This window comes from Anopheles merus, chromosome 2L, assembly GCF_017562075.2.
Source record: "Anopheles merus strain MAF chromosome 2L, AmerM5.1, whole genome shotgun sequence".
In the NCBI taxonomy this organism is placed as follows: domain Eukaryota; kingdom Metazoa; phylum Arthropoda; class Insecta; order Diptera; family Culicidae; genus Anopheles; species Anopheles merus.
In genome coordinates, this window is record NC_054083.1 from 29363868 (window position 1) to 29377227 (window position 13360).

The 13360-nt window shown below is 46.8% G+C and overlaps 1 protein-coding gene across 1 annotated transcript in view; it reads right to left on the minus strand.

The window, feature by feature from the left end:
• LOC121591561 (mucin-5AC-like) overlaps positions 1-8553 on the minus strand; it is a 53798-nt gene extending 45245 nt beyond the window's left edge. The window contains exon 1 of the mRNA XM_041912212.1: positions 3857-8553. Within this exon, the coding sequence (XP_041768146.1) occupies positions 3857-4439 (583 nt within the window). The 5' untranslated portion in view covers positions 4440-8553. The remainder of the gene's footprint in view (positions 1-3856) is intronic.
• Between the last annotated feature and the right edge of the window lie 4807 nt (positions 8554-13360).

Genomic DNA, 13360 nt, shown 5'->3' on the forward strand with positions numbered 1-13360 from the left:
ACAGGGTTGCGGTGGAATCAGTTTTCTGACTAATTAATGTTGCTGCACCCTCCCGTGTACCCTGTTTGTGTGCCCGTTTGTACGGGCCCGTATTGCTTAACTCGAACCACCTGACTGCTTCCGGCATTCTTGATTCTTTTATTAGATTTTCCCGGCCCGGTTCTTATCAGTTGATTCGATTAGGTCGTCCAATTTCAATGTGTTTCTCTTAGAAAAAAGGGGATCGCGGCAGTCGAGGTATGGATTTTTGTTTATCGGGATTGTACATCAAAGGTGCAAATAAATCACCATTTCAAATATTTCTTGTTTAATTATTGGTAATAGAAGAAAAAAACAACGAGCTTAATTTTGGTGCATGAGACATTAAGTTGTACTGGCTAGTGAGTAAGTGTATTTTGCTGTTCATTTCGTAATTGTGGCAGACAACAACATAGTTTGGTTATCAAAATAGTAAAAGTTAGTTTGCTCGGACTGATTGCATTGTCTTCGGCGCTTTTCAAGATACACGATGTTGCTTTGTATAGTTATAGTTTTTTATAGCATACATTTAGGCGCATTTTAATATTCCTTTATAAGAATTCATGTAACCAAGTGAAATTCGCAAATTAGAAATTAGTCTCGTTATTTTCTTGAAGACCTCCAAGCCAACGAAGTAAATAAAGGCTCCATAAGAAGTTAATTTAAACAAGATGTTCTGAATAAAAGCATCCACGTGTCACTTCATTTTGGCACGTGCAGTAACATTTTATCGATTACTGAGGCTGTGAAAATCGCCCAATACACTCAATATGCTCTCACCAATTTGTCGCGTATAGTATAGTTGCACAAAATTAATTATGACATGCTTTTTCAACACTCTCTTTCCTCCTACCCATCCCCACTCGCGTTCAATTGGATGAACATGGGGGGAGAATGTGCGGGCATCAAATCCATCGTAATTGCTCGTCACTTTATGGCGACCAAATCAGATGGTGGTCCACCACGCAACACTATCCCACAGGCCCAAACACATACACACACACACACACACACACACACACACACACACACACACACACACACACACACACACACACACACACACACACACACACACACACACACACACACACACACACACACACACACACACACACACACACACACACAAACACATACACACACACACACACGGTATTAGTTACCGTTCGTTATACACCTCTGTGCAAGGGTACATAATAGCTGTACGTATTTTATTTTATTCTCGTTCCCCCGCCAACGGACGGGGGCATGCGTGGCCGGGACAGAAAGGCTCTCAGTAGACCGCTCCGTCCGAACAAACTGTCCGAACATGTGATGTGACTAATTGGATTATGAGTTCAATCAACGGACAACTTGTTGGACCAACCGGGTAGTGCGAGCGAGTGAGTGTCACGGTGCCCAAACTTCTCTTTCCCAGACAGCTCACACATGCTGACACAGACGAACGCAACCCAGTGTGGCCAAATTGGCGTATTATGTAGCATTCGAAAACTTTGTCAGTCGTGTATGAATGATTTTTGTGCCGGCAGGTTGCGCCAGTCCCCCTCCTTCCCGCGGACCCGGGTATGTGCCCAAAAGGCACGGTGTGACGGTGACAGTTTTTGACTTATTCTGTCCAGTTCAACACCTCCGTTTCGGTTTCTCCTGCTTTCCATGGGTTGTACCGATGCCTCCTTCTTTATATACAGCAATTAATGGTTACCATCCATGGGCGGTATAACCAGTGGCTTGAATGCTACCAAACAAAAAAAGTCCAAATTCAGGTTGAGCTAACCCAAACACACCCGCAGCCGCATCTCGCAGGTAGCCGTGATAAGGAAGCACGAAAGGAGCGAGAATAAATACGCAACACGTACCCGGGAGTCCAAATGTGTCACTATGAATGTTTTACGAATAGCCCTACACTTCTCTTTTTTCGTAGCCCACACGCGTTTCGAGTGCGCTTACCAGTTTTCCTTTTTTCGCGCCCGCTTTTATGTTGCCTTTTGCCATTGTTGCGTGTTATGGTATTACAGGAAGACACACGAAATAATTAAATGACAACGAGAGAATCGTACCCAGGATCTTGTTTGCCGTGCAGGTGCGATGCGAAAGGCGCAAGGGAATCGATGCAGAGCGCGAATGGTGCAGGCTTTTGCAGGGTGTAATCAAATTAGTGTTAATTTAACTGGCCCTCTTCGGTACCGTTGGATTGAGGGTATGGATGTATATTTTTTTTTTCGTCTGTTTTCCCTCACCTCGCACCAATATTCAGCGCCAGGTTTAAAACAACCGATTCGCGAAAAGGTCACGCTTGCACGCGTACTTACGCGCGCTGCTCCATGTGAGCGCTATCCAATTTTTTGGTTTGACGCAACGCGCTTCTATCGAACGTGTGTAATGCGGTTGGTGGGGATTCAGGCGGTTTATTTTCTCCCACACTGATTACGAATAATGTAAGATACGTTTGTGAAGCAATCGTAACGAGACCTTTACCTGTCCCACCTCGACAGCACAAACCACCTTGGTACCTGGCGCGGGGACCATTTCCAGCCAAACCCACTGTGCAAGTGTGACCACAAGCGCGGCTTTCCCAAACGGACATGGTCACGGAGCACGGGTCCACGGGTGTGCGTTGCAGGCTTACGGTGTGGCGACACAAATTAGGTTTCGCTCACAATCAACCGGCTCGTACGTCCTGTGCCCAGCCCAGGAATGATGATTGCTGCGGGGGATTTTCTTCGTTTGCATTGTGGTCGGGTTTTGGCGAGCGGTCGTTGACTGTGCGTGCTGTGCGGGAGAGTTGTCCGGGGTCAGGCGGAAGGGCTATAATAATGTTACGTTAAGGCTTTAGAATTTGGTTAATTGAATGCTCCACGGTAAGTGGTCTCGGTGACGATGGCTTGGGGCTGATTTATGGTTTAAAGATGGTACGCGGGTTAAAGCTGACACCGATTGGTATACATCGTATAGGAATTTAAAGCCGTGTCGAGATTGACACGTTAGATTGATCAGGAAATTGATACATTGCTTTTCTGGTTTGAATGGACAAATGGATCCTGTCACAAGGCACGACCGAAATCCATGAGAGACGTCAAGGGACATCGGGCGTAACTATTAGAGGTGACATTGCTTGGGTAATGATCGTGATCAAAACTGCTTCTCTACTTTAAACCTGATAAATACCAAAGTAGAATGTGACATCATTTCCCAAGATTTGTCGTGCAGTAGAGAATTTCCAGTTCGAATTATGTGAAGTAGGATAAATAAACACTTGAAGTTGATTGTGAGCATTTGGTTTGTCTTGACTTCTCTAGTTGAGGAGATATGAAACTCAGTTAAAGACTAGCAACTACAAGGAGCCCGATAGAAACTCTCATGCTTAATATTAAGCATAGTTAATATTTTAGTGTACAAATCTAGTACATAGCCTTGATTTTCGAGATCCTTTATAATATGAATTTATTTTTAAGTTAATGAACAGTTTTAAGAAGGAAGAGCTCGCCCAAATTGCGGATATATTCACCTTGAATATGTGTAAAAGATACAGAGAAGAAATCTCTCATAGTGATAATCGGAATGGGAGCGCAGTTGCTCATCCAAGTGTTCCGAAGAATTCCAAACATCTGTTTTATAAGAATACCTTGCTTGAATACTGCCCCAAAATTTCTGCAAATTATTTCAGCAACCTTCATTTAACAATTTCAATGTTTTATTTCATCTTGGCAATTGATTTTCCACGAAGGATAAATAAAGCATGTACCTTCAAGGCTCGGACAAAAACCGCTTGATACTGTATGCATAAGAAAAGGCAGAGTTGGGGAGGGGAGGGCAAAACGAGCACCCCGGGACTTACCGCTCTTGTTCTCCGAAATGTTGGTGTAGTAGATCGGCGCAACGCAGCCCTCGGTCGGGCTGACCGGGCCGCTCGTATCATCCTTGCGCTGCACAATTCCGGCCCCGTTGCTGCCCACCGTGCTCTGGCCGTTCGCCAGCGTAAAACTAACACTGCCCACACTGTCGGCCTTGCGGCCGCTGGCCCCGTCCAGCTTGCTGGAGCCCTCCAACACTGCACTGCTGCCGGCCGGACCACCACTAATGACACTGACACTGTTCAGCAGCACCAAACCGTTGCCGCCCGTTGGCTCTTTGCCGTTTTTCACAATAACATTTCCCAAGGCACTGCTACCACTCAAGCCGGCACTGCTGCCCCCGCTTCTGGCCGTGCTGGCTGACCGGACTGTGGCGGTACGGTTGCCCTGTTCACCTGGCTCCTTGAGCGATTTACCATTGACCACCACCACCTGTCTGGTGGTCGTTTGATGTTGCTGCTGATGATGGTTGCCGGAGCCACCGGTGGCGGTTACCACCGTGGTTCGGTTCCGGTACGCCGGCATCGCCGGGGGTTGTTGCTTTTTCACGATGTAACAGCGCGGCATGGCGGGTTGGGCTTCAGCTGCGTTGTGTTTTGGTTGTTGGATGGAATACAGATTTTGAAATCGATGGTCGATTTAAAGCAGCGAATTGACGCTTTGGTTCGCTTTGCTGTTTGTTTTGTTTTTGCTAGTGATTGCTAGTTATGCTAGTTAATTGATGTTACATACCAGAAGGCGTGTGGATTTACCAAGGGATAATTTCGATTTATACACAACTCATCAGTAGTATTGCTTATCCGTTTCGTTTCATGTACAGTTTTTTTTTATCACACTTCTTTCCACATTGCACTTCAAGCGCTTTCCGCTAGAGAGCGCCACCTAGTATGTTAGTTTAGTGGAGTGCGATTGCATACATGCTGGCGCAAACAGTAAGCGCCGGCTTTTGTGTTGTTCGGGTGTGGAGTAATCGGCATTAAAGCGGCACAATAATTTCACTAATGCTGTGCCTGTCACTCGTGAGTATGAGCGGGAGAGTTCCGTTCATCATCGATCAACCAAAAATCACCCACACACATACATGTACACTTACTTGCGTGTAGGGAACTGGCTAACAACACCACCCAAGCACCTTGGTTATTTTTTCTTCGCTCGGTTCGTGTCGCTTCTCTGCAACCAGCACGAAGGAAACGCGCGCGTACAAAATTTCCCACTACCACCACCACCAACGGGACCGTTTTTGGAAAGCCCGGAAAAGGAAAACACACTTGTTGGATTTATGAAATATGCTTCACTGCCGCCCGAAACCGAACCGAAAGGATGGCGAAGGCGAGATGCGCACGAGCTGATTTCTGGCAGCCGATCAGCAGCAGTGCGCCAGTCTGTGGGCTGGGGCCTGGGCTGGACGGCAATGACGGGTGACGGGCGATGTTACGCAGCGGACCATCTCCCGCTTAGATGCTTTGCTTCATTTCCGAACCTTCTGGGACGGCTTCGTGGCCTTCGTTGAGCACTGTGTGTCTGTGTTTGCTTTAACGCATCCTCACGCCCACACACACACACAAGTGCGAAGATGCACAAACACACACACACAAACACAGAAGGTCTTTCCGGTATGACGCCTAGCGGTGGTACGCGTTCGTCCTGCCCGATTGCGATAGACCGAAATTGGTGGGCCACAGGTGCGCCGAAAGCGGGAAGGGTGCTCAAGGAGTGAAATGGTGCTGATGATGTTGATTTTGGACGTTTGCAGCGATTCCCTTTCACGGCTCGATAGGCTTGGCGAAATTGCACACCAGCTTCGGGAAGGGAAAGGGTTTCGTTCGATCTCTCTCACTCACTCTCTCTCTCTCCGTCAACGCTGTTCCTGGAGTCGACACTGAATTGCGGGATAATTTTCCGCTGATCCAGCACGCTGATCCTTGCGACACTTGGCGCCCTTAGTGTCGATGGCGAATTGCCCCGGCGTGTCTGTGTGTGTGTGTGTGCTCTCGGTTGACAGCCGTCAGCATAAATCGTTGCCCAACGCTATCACATCGCGTGTGTTGTAGTTTCCGGTCCGGCTGTCTGTCTGCTGACTATGGTAGTTTGTCTTTTGTGCCCTGTTGCCCTGCTGCGAACACACACTACGAGAGCTACACGAGAGCCTAAAGTAATTGTTTGTACACTATACTGTGCCTAGTGTGGCGAGTGATACGCTCGGCTAATATCAAAATGGCGCAGAGTATATATGTTTGACAAGCGAACGTACCGAGGGAGCCAGTGTTTGTAACGAGATGCTTTCCGCTGACTCAGCGCTTTTACGATTAGACGTCTTTACTTTCGTTTACTGCTACTAATTAACACCGTGCTGGGATAATATATATATTGACATAGTTTGGTTGCTTTTTCCTCCCTTTTGCGAGTACCGTACATTGGATTTTCCATTTAAAATATATCGCTCTATCGTCTACATCTCCTCACCGTATCGTATTCTTCACAGAATGGTTATTGCTTTCGTTGTCTGAATATTGCTTCCGCTCGCTACATGATGTGAGCCGAGGCTCCTTTTTGCTTTTCCGCCTTTTGTTGTTGTCAATTTTTTACATCCACATCCGTGTATCACGCATCTTAATGTTCTCGTGCCGCGAACGTACTATCTATTCCGACGTGTGTATGGGTGCCGTGTACGCCCGAGCGTCCATTAAAAAGAAACGCGGTCGTCGTTACTGTGCTTCCGGTGGCGTCGGTCGCAAATGAAGAACTCGGTCGAACAACCGAAGCGGCGGGAGTGAGCAGGATAACCGACAGCCGTCGGTTGGCCAAACGTGCGCCGACAAGAATGGGAGAACCCGTGGACACGTCCGCACCGCGACGACGCCTTCGGGCGGTTCGGGTTTTCGGGAGGGGGGTTTGATGGAAGAGCGAAGTAATTATTACAACGGTGCGGCAGTAAACGCGGGCACAGAGGTTGACTGGGTGGCCCCAATGCAACAAGTAGCTTGTAAGTGGTGGTAAGCTAAGCTCGCTTTCGATCGGTTCGTAGTGAGGGTTCGTAACTGGAAAGGGAGGGTGCAGTGTGTGTGTGCGGTAGACTTCCTGCTGGAGCAAGGGGAGGGAAATCGTTAGGAAAATCGACCTTTTTCTGTCCGTCGAGGTCGAGGTGAAACATAGAACCGTGGGGAAGATTTTTTTTTTAAACAGGTAGAACGTTACAGCGCGTTACATTACCGCGTCGGACGCGCCAACCTTTCCCACATGCCAACAGGTGCTGCACGGGGGTATCCTTGTTGGTAACGAACTTCACAAGGACAACTACGCCTCGGGAGCTGTGCCGTAGCTCACCGTCCTGGCTGGTCGTCCTGCCTGCCTGCCTGTAAACGTACTTTGGCTACGTTTACACTTCGCTTCCGGTTACACAACTGTCGCAAGGATGTTGCATGTACCCAACACGGCCGTTCGTTTGGCGTGGAATCGATTTCCTCGCGGGCTTGTTTCGCCGCACCAGCAAACACACTTGTTTGCAGGCGGTTCTCACTGGTGTTTGGATCGTTTTTCCTGCGCCACTACGCTTCAGCGTTCACAGTTTCACTAGCAAACACATACATACACACACCTGACTGTCTTTGGCCGTCTTCATGAAGGGTTTTCGCTGTTTTATTTTGCGCCGCGACTGACCAGGGACAGGAGACAACCGCCCTGCCGGAGTTTTCAATCGACCGTCGACCGTGAGGCCTTTGGGGCCATTGTTCACTGCACATTGGGTTTGCACAAAACGCCAACCACACCGGGCCCGGCGGCCATGCTTGCTTTTTGCTGTCGCACAGTGGCCACTGCCGAATCTGTTTTTTTTTTCTTTTTGTTGCCTCCCTACTGCTGCTGCTGCTGCTGCTGGCGCTGCTGTTGCTGCTCACGTCGGCACTACAGTGGCAGAGAATGGGCGCTACCACCAATACATGCCCGTCGGCACGGGTAACTCGCGTCGCGGGGATCGGGTCCCGTTGTTTTTCTTTTTGCACAAAGACACACACAAACGCACACAGTGTGAGGGACGACGCTGCGACAAGTGGGTTTTTGGGCCGATTCGTGTGCAGCAAACAAGTTGCTATCGTCAGCACTCAAGGGATACACGGTACACTCAGTCACCCGCTAGCGGTAGCTCATTTTCCTGTGCTGCCTGTGGCATTCGACCGTTGATGCTTTCGTGCGCTTGTTGATGCTTTTCACCCTACAGGGAGGGTCTCACGAGGGAAAATGTGTGTCCTTTTTCTAGCAAGCGGCTCTCACGTGCGCTCTCACCCTGCTCGCTGCTTGTGCGTGTATTTGTGAGGGGTTTGCTTTTCCGTTTCCTGCCCTACGCCTTTTGTGTGCTCGTCTCTGTTGCTGCTGTCGCTCCCTCTCTCACTCGCTCTCACGCGCTTTTGCCTTTTTTGTGTTTCATTCGTGTCACGCACTGCGCGTATTCGATCTTTTCACCCCTAACCACTCTCGCACTTGTTTGGTACGTGAAGAAGATGGATAAAAGATGGACCGAGCACGGTCGCTGGAAAAAGTGGCAATGCAGAATCAAAACACACATACAACACACACACAGAGGAGCGAAGGAAGCACACACACACAGCACAGCAGCACTGGTTTGAGAGGAAAGAAAACACACCGAAAACTGAACGAACCGAGCGCCGAGCACCGAGCCAGCAGCAGTGCGGGCAGCCAACTTTGCACGGTTGACAGGATGGGTTCGGGATTCGAGCAGTAGCAGCAGCGGCGATAGTAGCAGCTCTGTTCGGCTGTCGAGCATTGGCTGAGTGTTTCGCATGCGTTTGCTTGTGTCTGCGTCGGTGTGCGTGTTTGAGCGCTCACGTTGCTGTTGCTTTCGCTCAGCGGCCGTAGTGGTAGTGGTACCGTCCGGCGCACTTGTTGTCCCAAGAAGGATTCGAGCAGTTTCGATGAGGCAATATCGGTGCGCCTGCGCCTACATTTCCCGTTGCATTTCGAAACGGTGTGACGGTGTGACGGTGTGTCCTGTTTTTGTGTTTCGCTGTCAAATCCACCCATGAGCGGGAATCGAAAAGAGACTGGAAGGAAAATTTAAAGAATTCTTTGTAATTTTACCTTTGCACTCAGTTAGATAGTCAAGTACAATTTGCTGGGATGGTGCATCCTTTAAAACCCCGAAAGATCATTTGGGGAACAATATAAGTAGCGTCCCTGTAACGTTCATTTTCGTTACATTCGTTACACTATGCAAATGACTTTCAAATTTGCCAAACGCAAACGGACGAATTAAAGCAATCGATAAACTAACACGGTTCCATGTAGCGCTCATTAACATGCTTCATTTTTTTCGTGTAATGACGCAACAAGTGAGTTGATGCGTTATTTAGACTTCAGAATTCTGCAGTGTACGTTGTAACAAAAATTGCTTATGTAGTAGAAATGTATTTGAATGTATAAAAAATCTGCAGAAAAATGCATATTTTGTAGAACGTAAAGAATTAATTCAAGAACGCTTGATGGTATGCAAAACAAAGGGAATATCGTTTAAAAAGCCATACATTTTATATTTTACATACCTTTAGGCGTGATAAGCGTCGAGTAAAACTAAAAATTAAATATAAATCTCGGTTTTACTAGCCTAATAGTGAATAAAATCATCTGCAGAATAGTAAACAACATATAAAGCAATAAATCTACGGATGTCGTTCCCGAAGTAAAACACTTAAGCTGCACACCAGCATGGGGAAAAATGAGAAACCGGAACGAAGTGCGCCAGATCAAGCATCAGTTGTTGATTTAAACTGTCGCACAAACTACCAGCCGTTACTCAATCGAACACGCATGCAGTAATAGCGCTTATGGCAAGTGCAGCACGATTGCGCCCGGGGTGTATGAAGAAATAAATAGATGCACCATAACCCGTAACGATCCGGGGAACAACAGTCGAACAGTACGCCGCTTCTGTGTACGAGAGTGTCGCAGCGCAGCTATTATTGGCGCCTGCCGCCTTTCCATCGGCTCGCTGGCCAACAGCGATAAACATAATTCTAAACATAATTTTACAATTTCTGCACGGACAATGAAAACACGCATAACAAGTCGTGTAGAACGTGGCGTCGAGGTCGTGCAAAAACGGGGGCCGATCGTGGTTTGGGGGAAAAGTTTTCCCTTCGAAAACGGTTCTTTCCGTAGCGCCGTAGTTCCGTTCCGTGGGCAGGGAATAAAAGTTTTTTTTCCTCCCCAACCGTCCCCTCCTGCCCGTTTGTCCCGATGGTTTAAGGTTGTGGTGGAGGTGGAAAGAGGAATCAGCTCCGGAACGTGAGACGTTATCGATGTGTCCGACAATGGTCGTACGTTTTTCGGGCAGCCGTGTAGTTTGGTCAATGCAGGTCGAACTTTTGGTGCGGAAACATTTTACCATTGCGCTACGGCCACGGCCAGCGCTGCGGTACCGGGCGGGCTTTTCCCCGCGTTGTATGCGTCGTCGTAGGTAGGTACGTAGGTTTAGGGCCCGTGCTCGAGCACGTAACGAGGCGGATGACGGGGGGTAGAGCGGCAAGTCCTTGCTCGAATGCATCGGGACATACGCCGGGAAAACAAACAAGTTTCCACAGCTTAATGCACCGCACTGGTGTGTTGCGTTTCGTCGTTTCGTTTGGCGTCCTCTGCCTCGCTCCCGGCCAGTGCGAAACATTGTGTTGTGTGTTTTTGGTGCTGTTGTCCGCCGCTCTTCCGTTTGAAGCAGTAACACATACGCTATTGTTGTTGAGTGGATGCTTATGCAGTAAAACGGATTGGGTTCAGGTTTTGGCAAATAATTGAATTGCAATTTAATTTGCTGGACAAATACTTTCGCTCGTTATGTCTCGTTACTTTTTGGACTTTATTTTACTGTATTGCGAGTGGAAAATATGTATGGCTATAGTTTATATTGACATGATTAAGAAACATCTTTGAAAAATGACTGAAATCATATTTTAAATGCAATTATATATATTGGTTGTTTTAAAACAATATAAGATTGGTTTAGGCTGCTTTGTGGCCCTTGCACAAAGACATGATTTTCCATCTGAAATTTGCAAAGTCACTGATATTGTGATTCAAAACATTGATTAGTTCTGAACTAATGACCAGACTGAAAGTAATAACAGCAAAACATTGCATATATTTAGGCGCTTTTGAATTGCATTGCATCGTATCCTTCAATTCGCCATTAAAATAGTTTTTATTTCAATCAATGAAACTTAAAACAAACAAAAAAGAAAATAGTAGAAAAATGTTTATCTTTCTCTTAAGAGTTATAAATCAGCAAATGTGGTATTTTTATGAAAAAAAAAAACATTTACACAAGTTTGCAAAATAAACATACAAAATAATTGCTTTGCGTTAAAGGATCGTGAGCTTTTATGATAAAATAAGATTGAATAGCTTATAGTTGTGACAAATAATAGTTGGCATACTAAAAAATTATAAGTAAAACAAATATTCAAATCATTACTTTCAGAATTTAAAACGTAAAACATATAGGGTATTGTAGCCAGGCAACAATATCACACAACGAGATTAACAGTATCCATGAATTGGAATTATAAGTTAAATCAAACGCACTAGTTATCCTTGCCTCTACTTCAACGGACCTGTGTCATGGCATTAAGCACGAAACAACAGCACTGTGTACCGTTGTGCAGCGTTAGGTTAGAACGAACTACATGACGTTGGCCTCGTGTTAACCTACAAACACTAACGTACCCGAGGCAAACCATTCTGTACGTGGGAAGACATACAAGCCTTGCGTAATATCAACTCTCACTCGCTACCACCGGCACCGACCCCAATGCACGGGGATCGATGGAAGCATAATACCCGTCCTGGCTCTGGGTGGAAGGTGAAACGGTTTGTACCTCAACAAGTGCAACAAGGCAAACATATTGAAATAAACTTGTCCGACAATGTCCGCTGGTTTCGAGTCCGGTAATTCGGTACACACGGGATGCAACACGGGATGGCCAGCTCGAATCGATGAACATGAACACAGCGTGTCGTTTGAGGGTGGCGGTTGCCGACGACGCAAGTGGTTTGCGAGCAGGATACAGGTAGGTGTTTTAATTTGATGTGACAAGAAACGGAGTGTCTGGATGGATCTGGTTTGTCTATCTTCTGCCCGACTGTGCACGCTGGAGGCGGCGATCCGTGCCAACTGTGCGCCCCGTTTGCGTTACGACTGCCGGGGAACCATTTATTCCTCTCCCTTCGTCCGGCTGTGAACGAGGCTCTCGTCTTACCGGGGCCACTTGCTGGCACAGGTGAGGGTTTGTGCAAGTCCGTTGCTGCACCACGGTGTTCGGATCATCTTCTGTGACAGAGCAGGTACTTAACACGTTCGTTAAATGGGGATAGGTAGCTCAAATTGAAAAAGTTACCGAACGGTAGTATGCTTTTCGGCTTTTTGGAACGTCGTGCTTGGCGTACCTTGAAAGTGGCACTATCAGTGTATGATTTCTCCATTTCTCCTCGTGCAGGGACGTGTGTGTGTGTTGATGTCGTGTTGATCGAGAAGCTTGGATGGTTAGTGGAATTTTTCTGGTAGATGTACTGGATATGGGTGGAGAAGAAGGAGCAAATGAATGCACTTGTTTTCGCTGAGATTTGGTCGATAATTCTGTACATTATGTTGGTGTTACTGTGGTTGAACTTAGTAAAGAGCAGAACTAATGGTAGGTTACTGGTTATGGTAGATACGATACATTTTTATATTCTAGGTTCAACTTTTAGTGATGGTCAAACTATAAAATATGGGGGAAAATATTTGTAGCACTAGAATCATCTTAATGTTTGAAGCGAGAGAGAGAGAGAGAGAGAGAGAGAGAGAGAGAGATTGTTCGAGTTCAGGTTTCTTCATCGATCAGGTTCTATAACGAATTTAAACAAGTTTGTAGCATTGATCGATTAACTTATTCTTAGTACACACCCCTTCCAGAACATCCAGAAGCAAGCAAAAGTGTTCTGTGCTACTTTCCATCGAAGCTCACGTTTACAGGGTTTCCCACGATTTATTGGTCAGTTTCCATGATTTTTTGGCGCGTTCCCACGATTTATTGATCGTATCCCATAGATTTTTGGTTCGTTTCCATAATTTATTGGTATTTTCCGATTGGATATCAATACAATTGCACGAACAAATTCTGGGAAACGACCAAAAAATCGTGGGAACGCACCGAACAAATATGGGAACCCACCGAAAATTGATGAGAACCGACCAATAAATCGTGGGAAACCCTGTATCTGTTCGAGGAAAGTTCCGCATTACGTTTCGCACTCCTCTGAGCGATGCAGCTTCGATGCATCGGAGTGATTGAATAAACATGTTTCGGGTGGAGTTTCGGGGGAAGTGCTTGACACCTGCTGCCCTAAGAGTGCCCGCTTTGATATGCTGCCTAATGTAGCGGAGTGTGTTGCAGTGAGTGTTTGCTTTCTGTCCCGCTGTTGACTCTGCTCCAAGTCGCCAAGAGCAT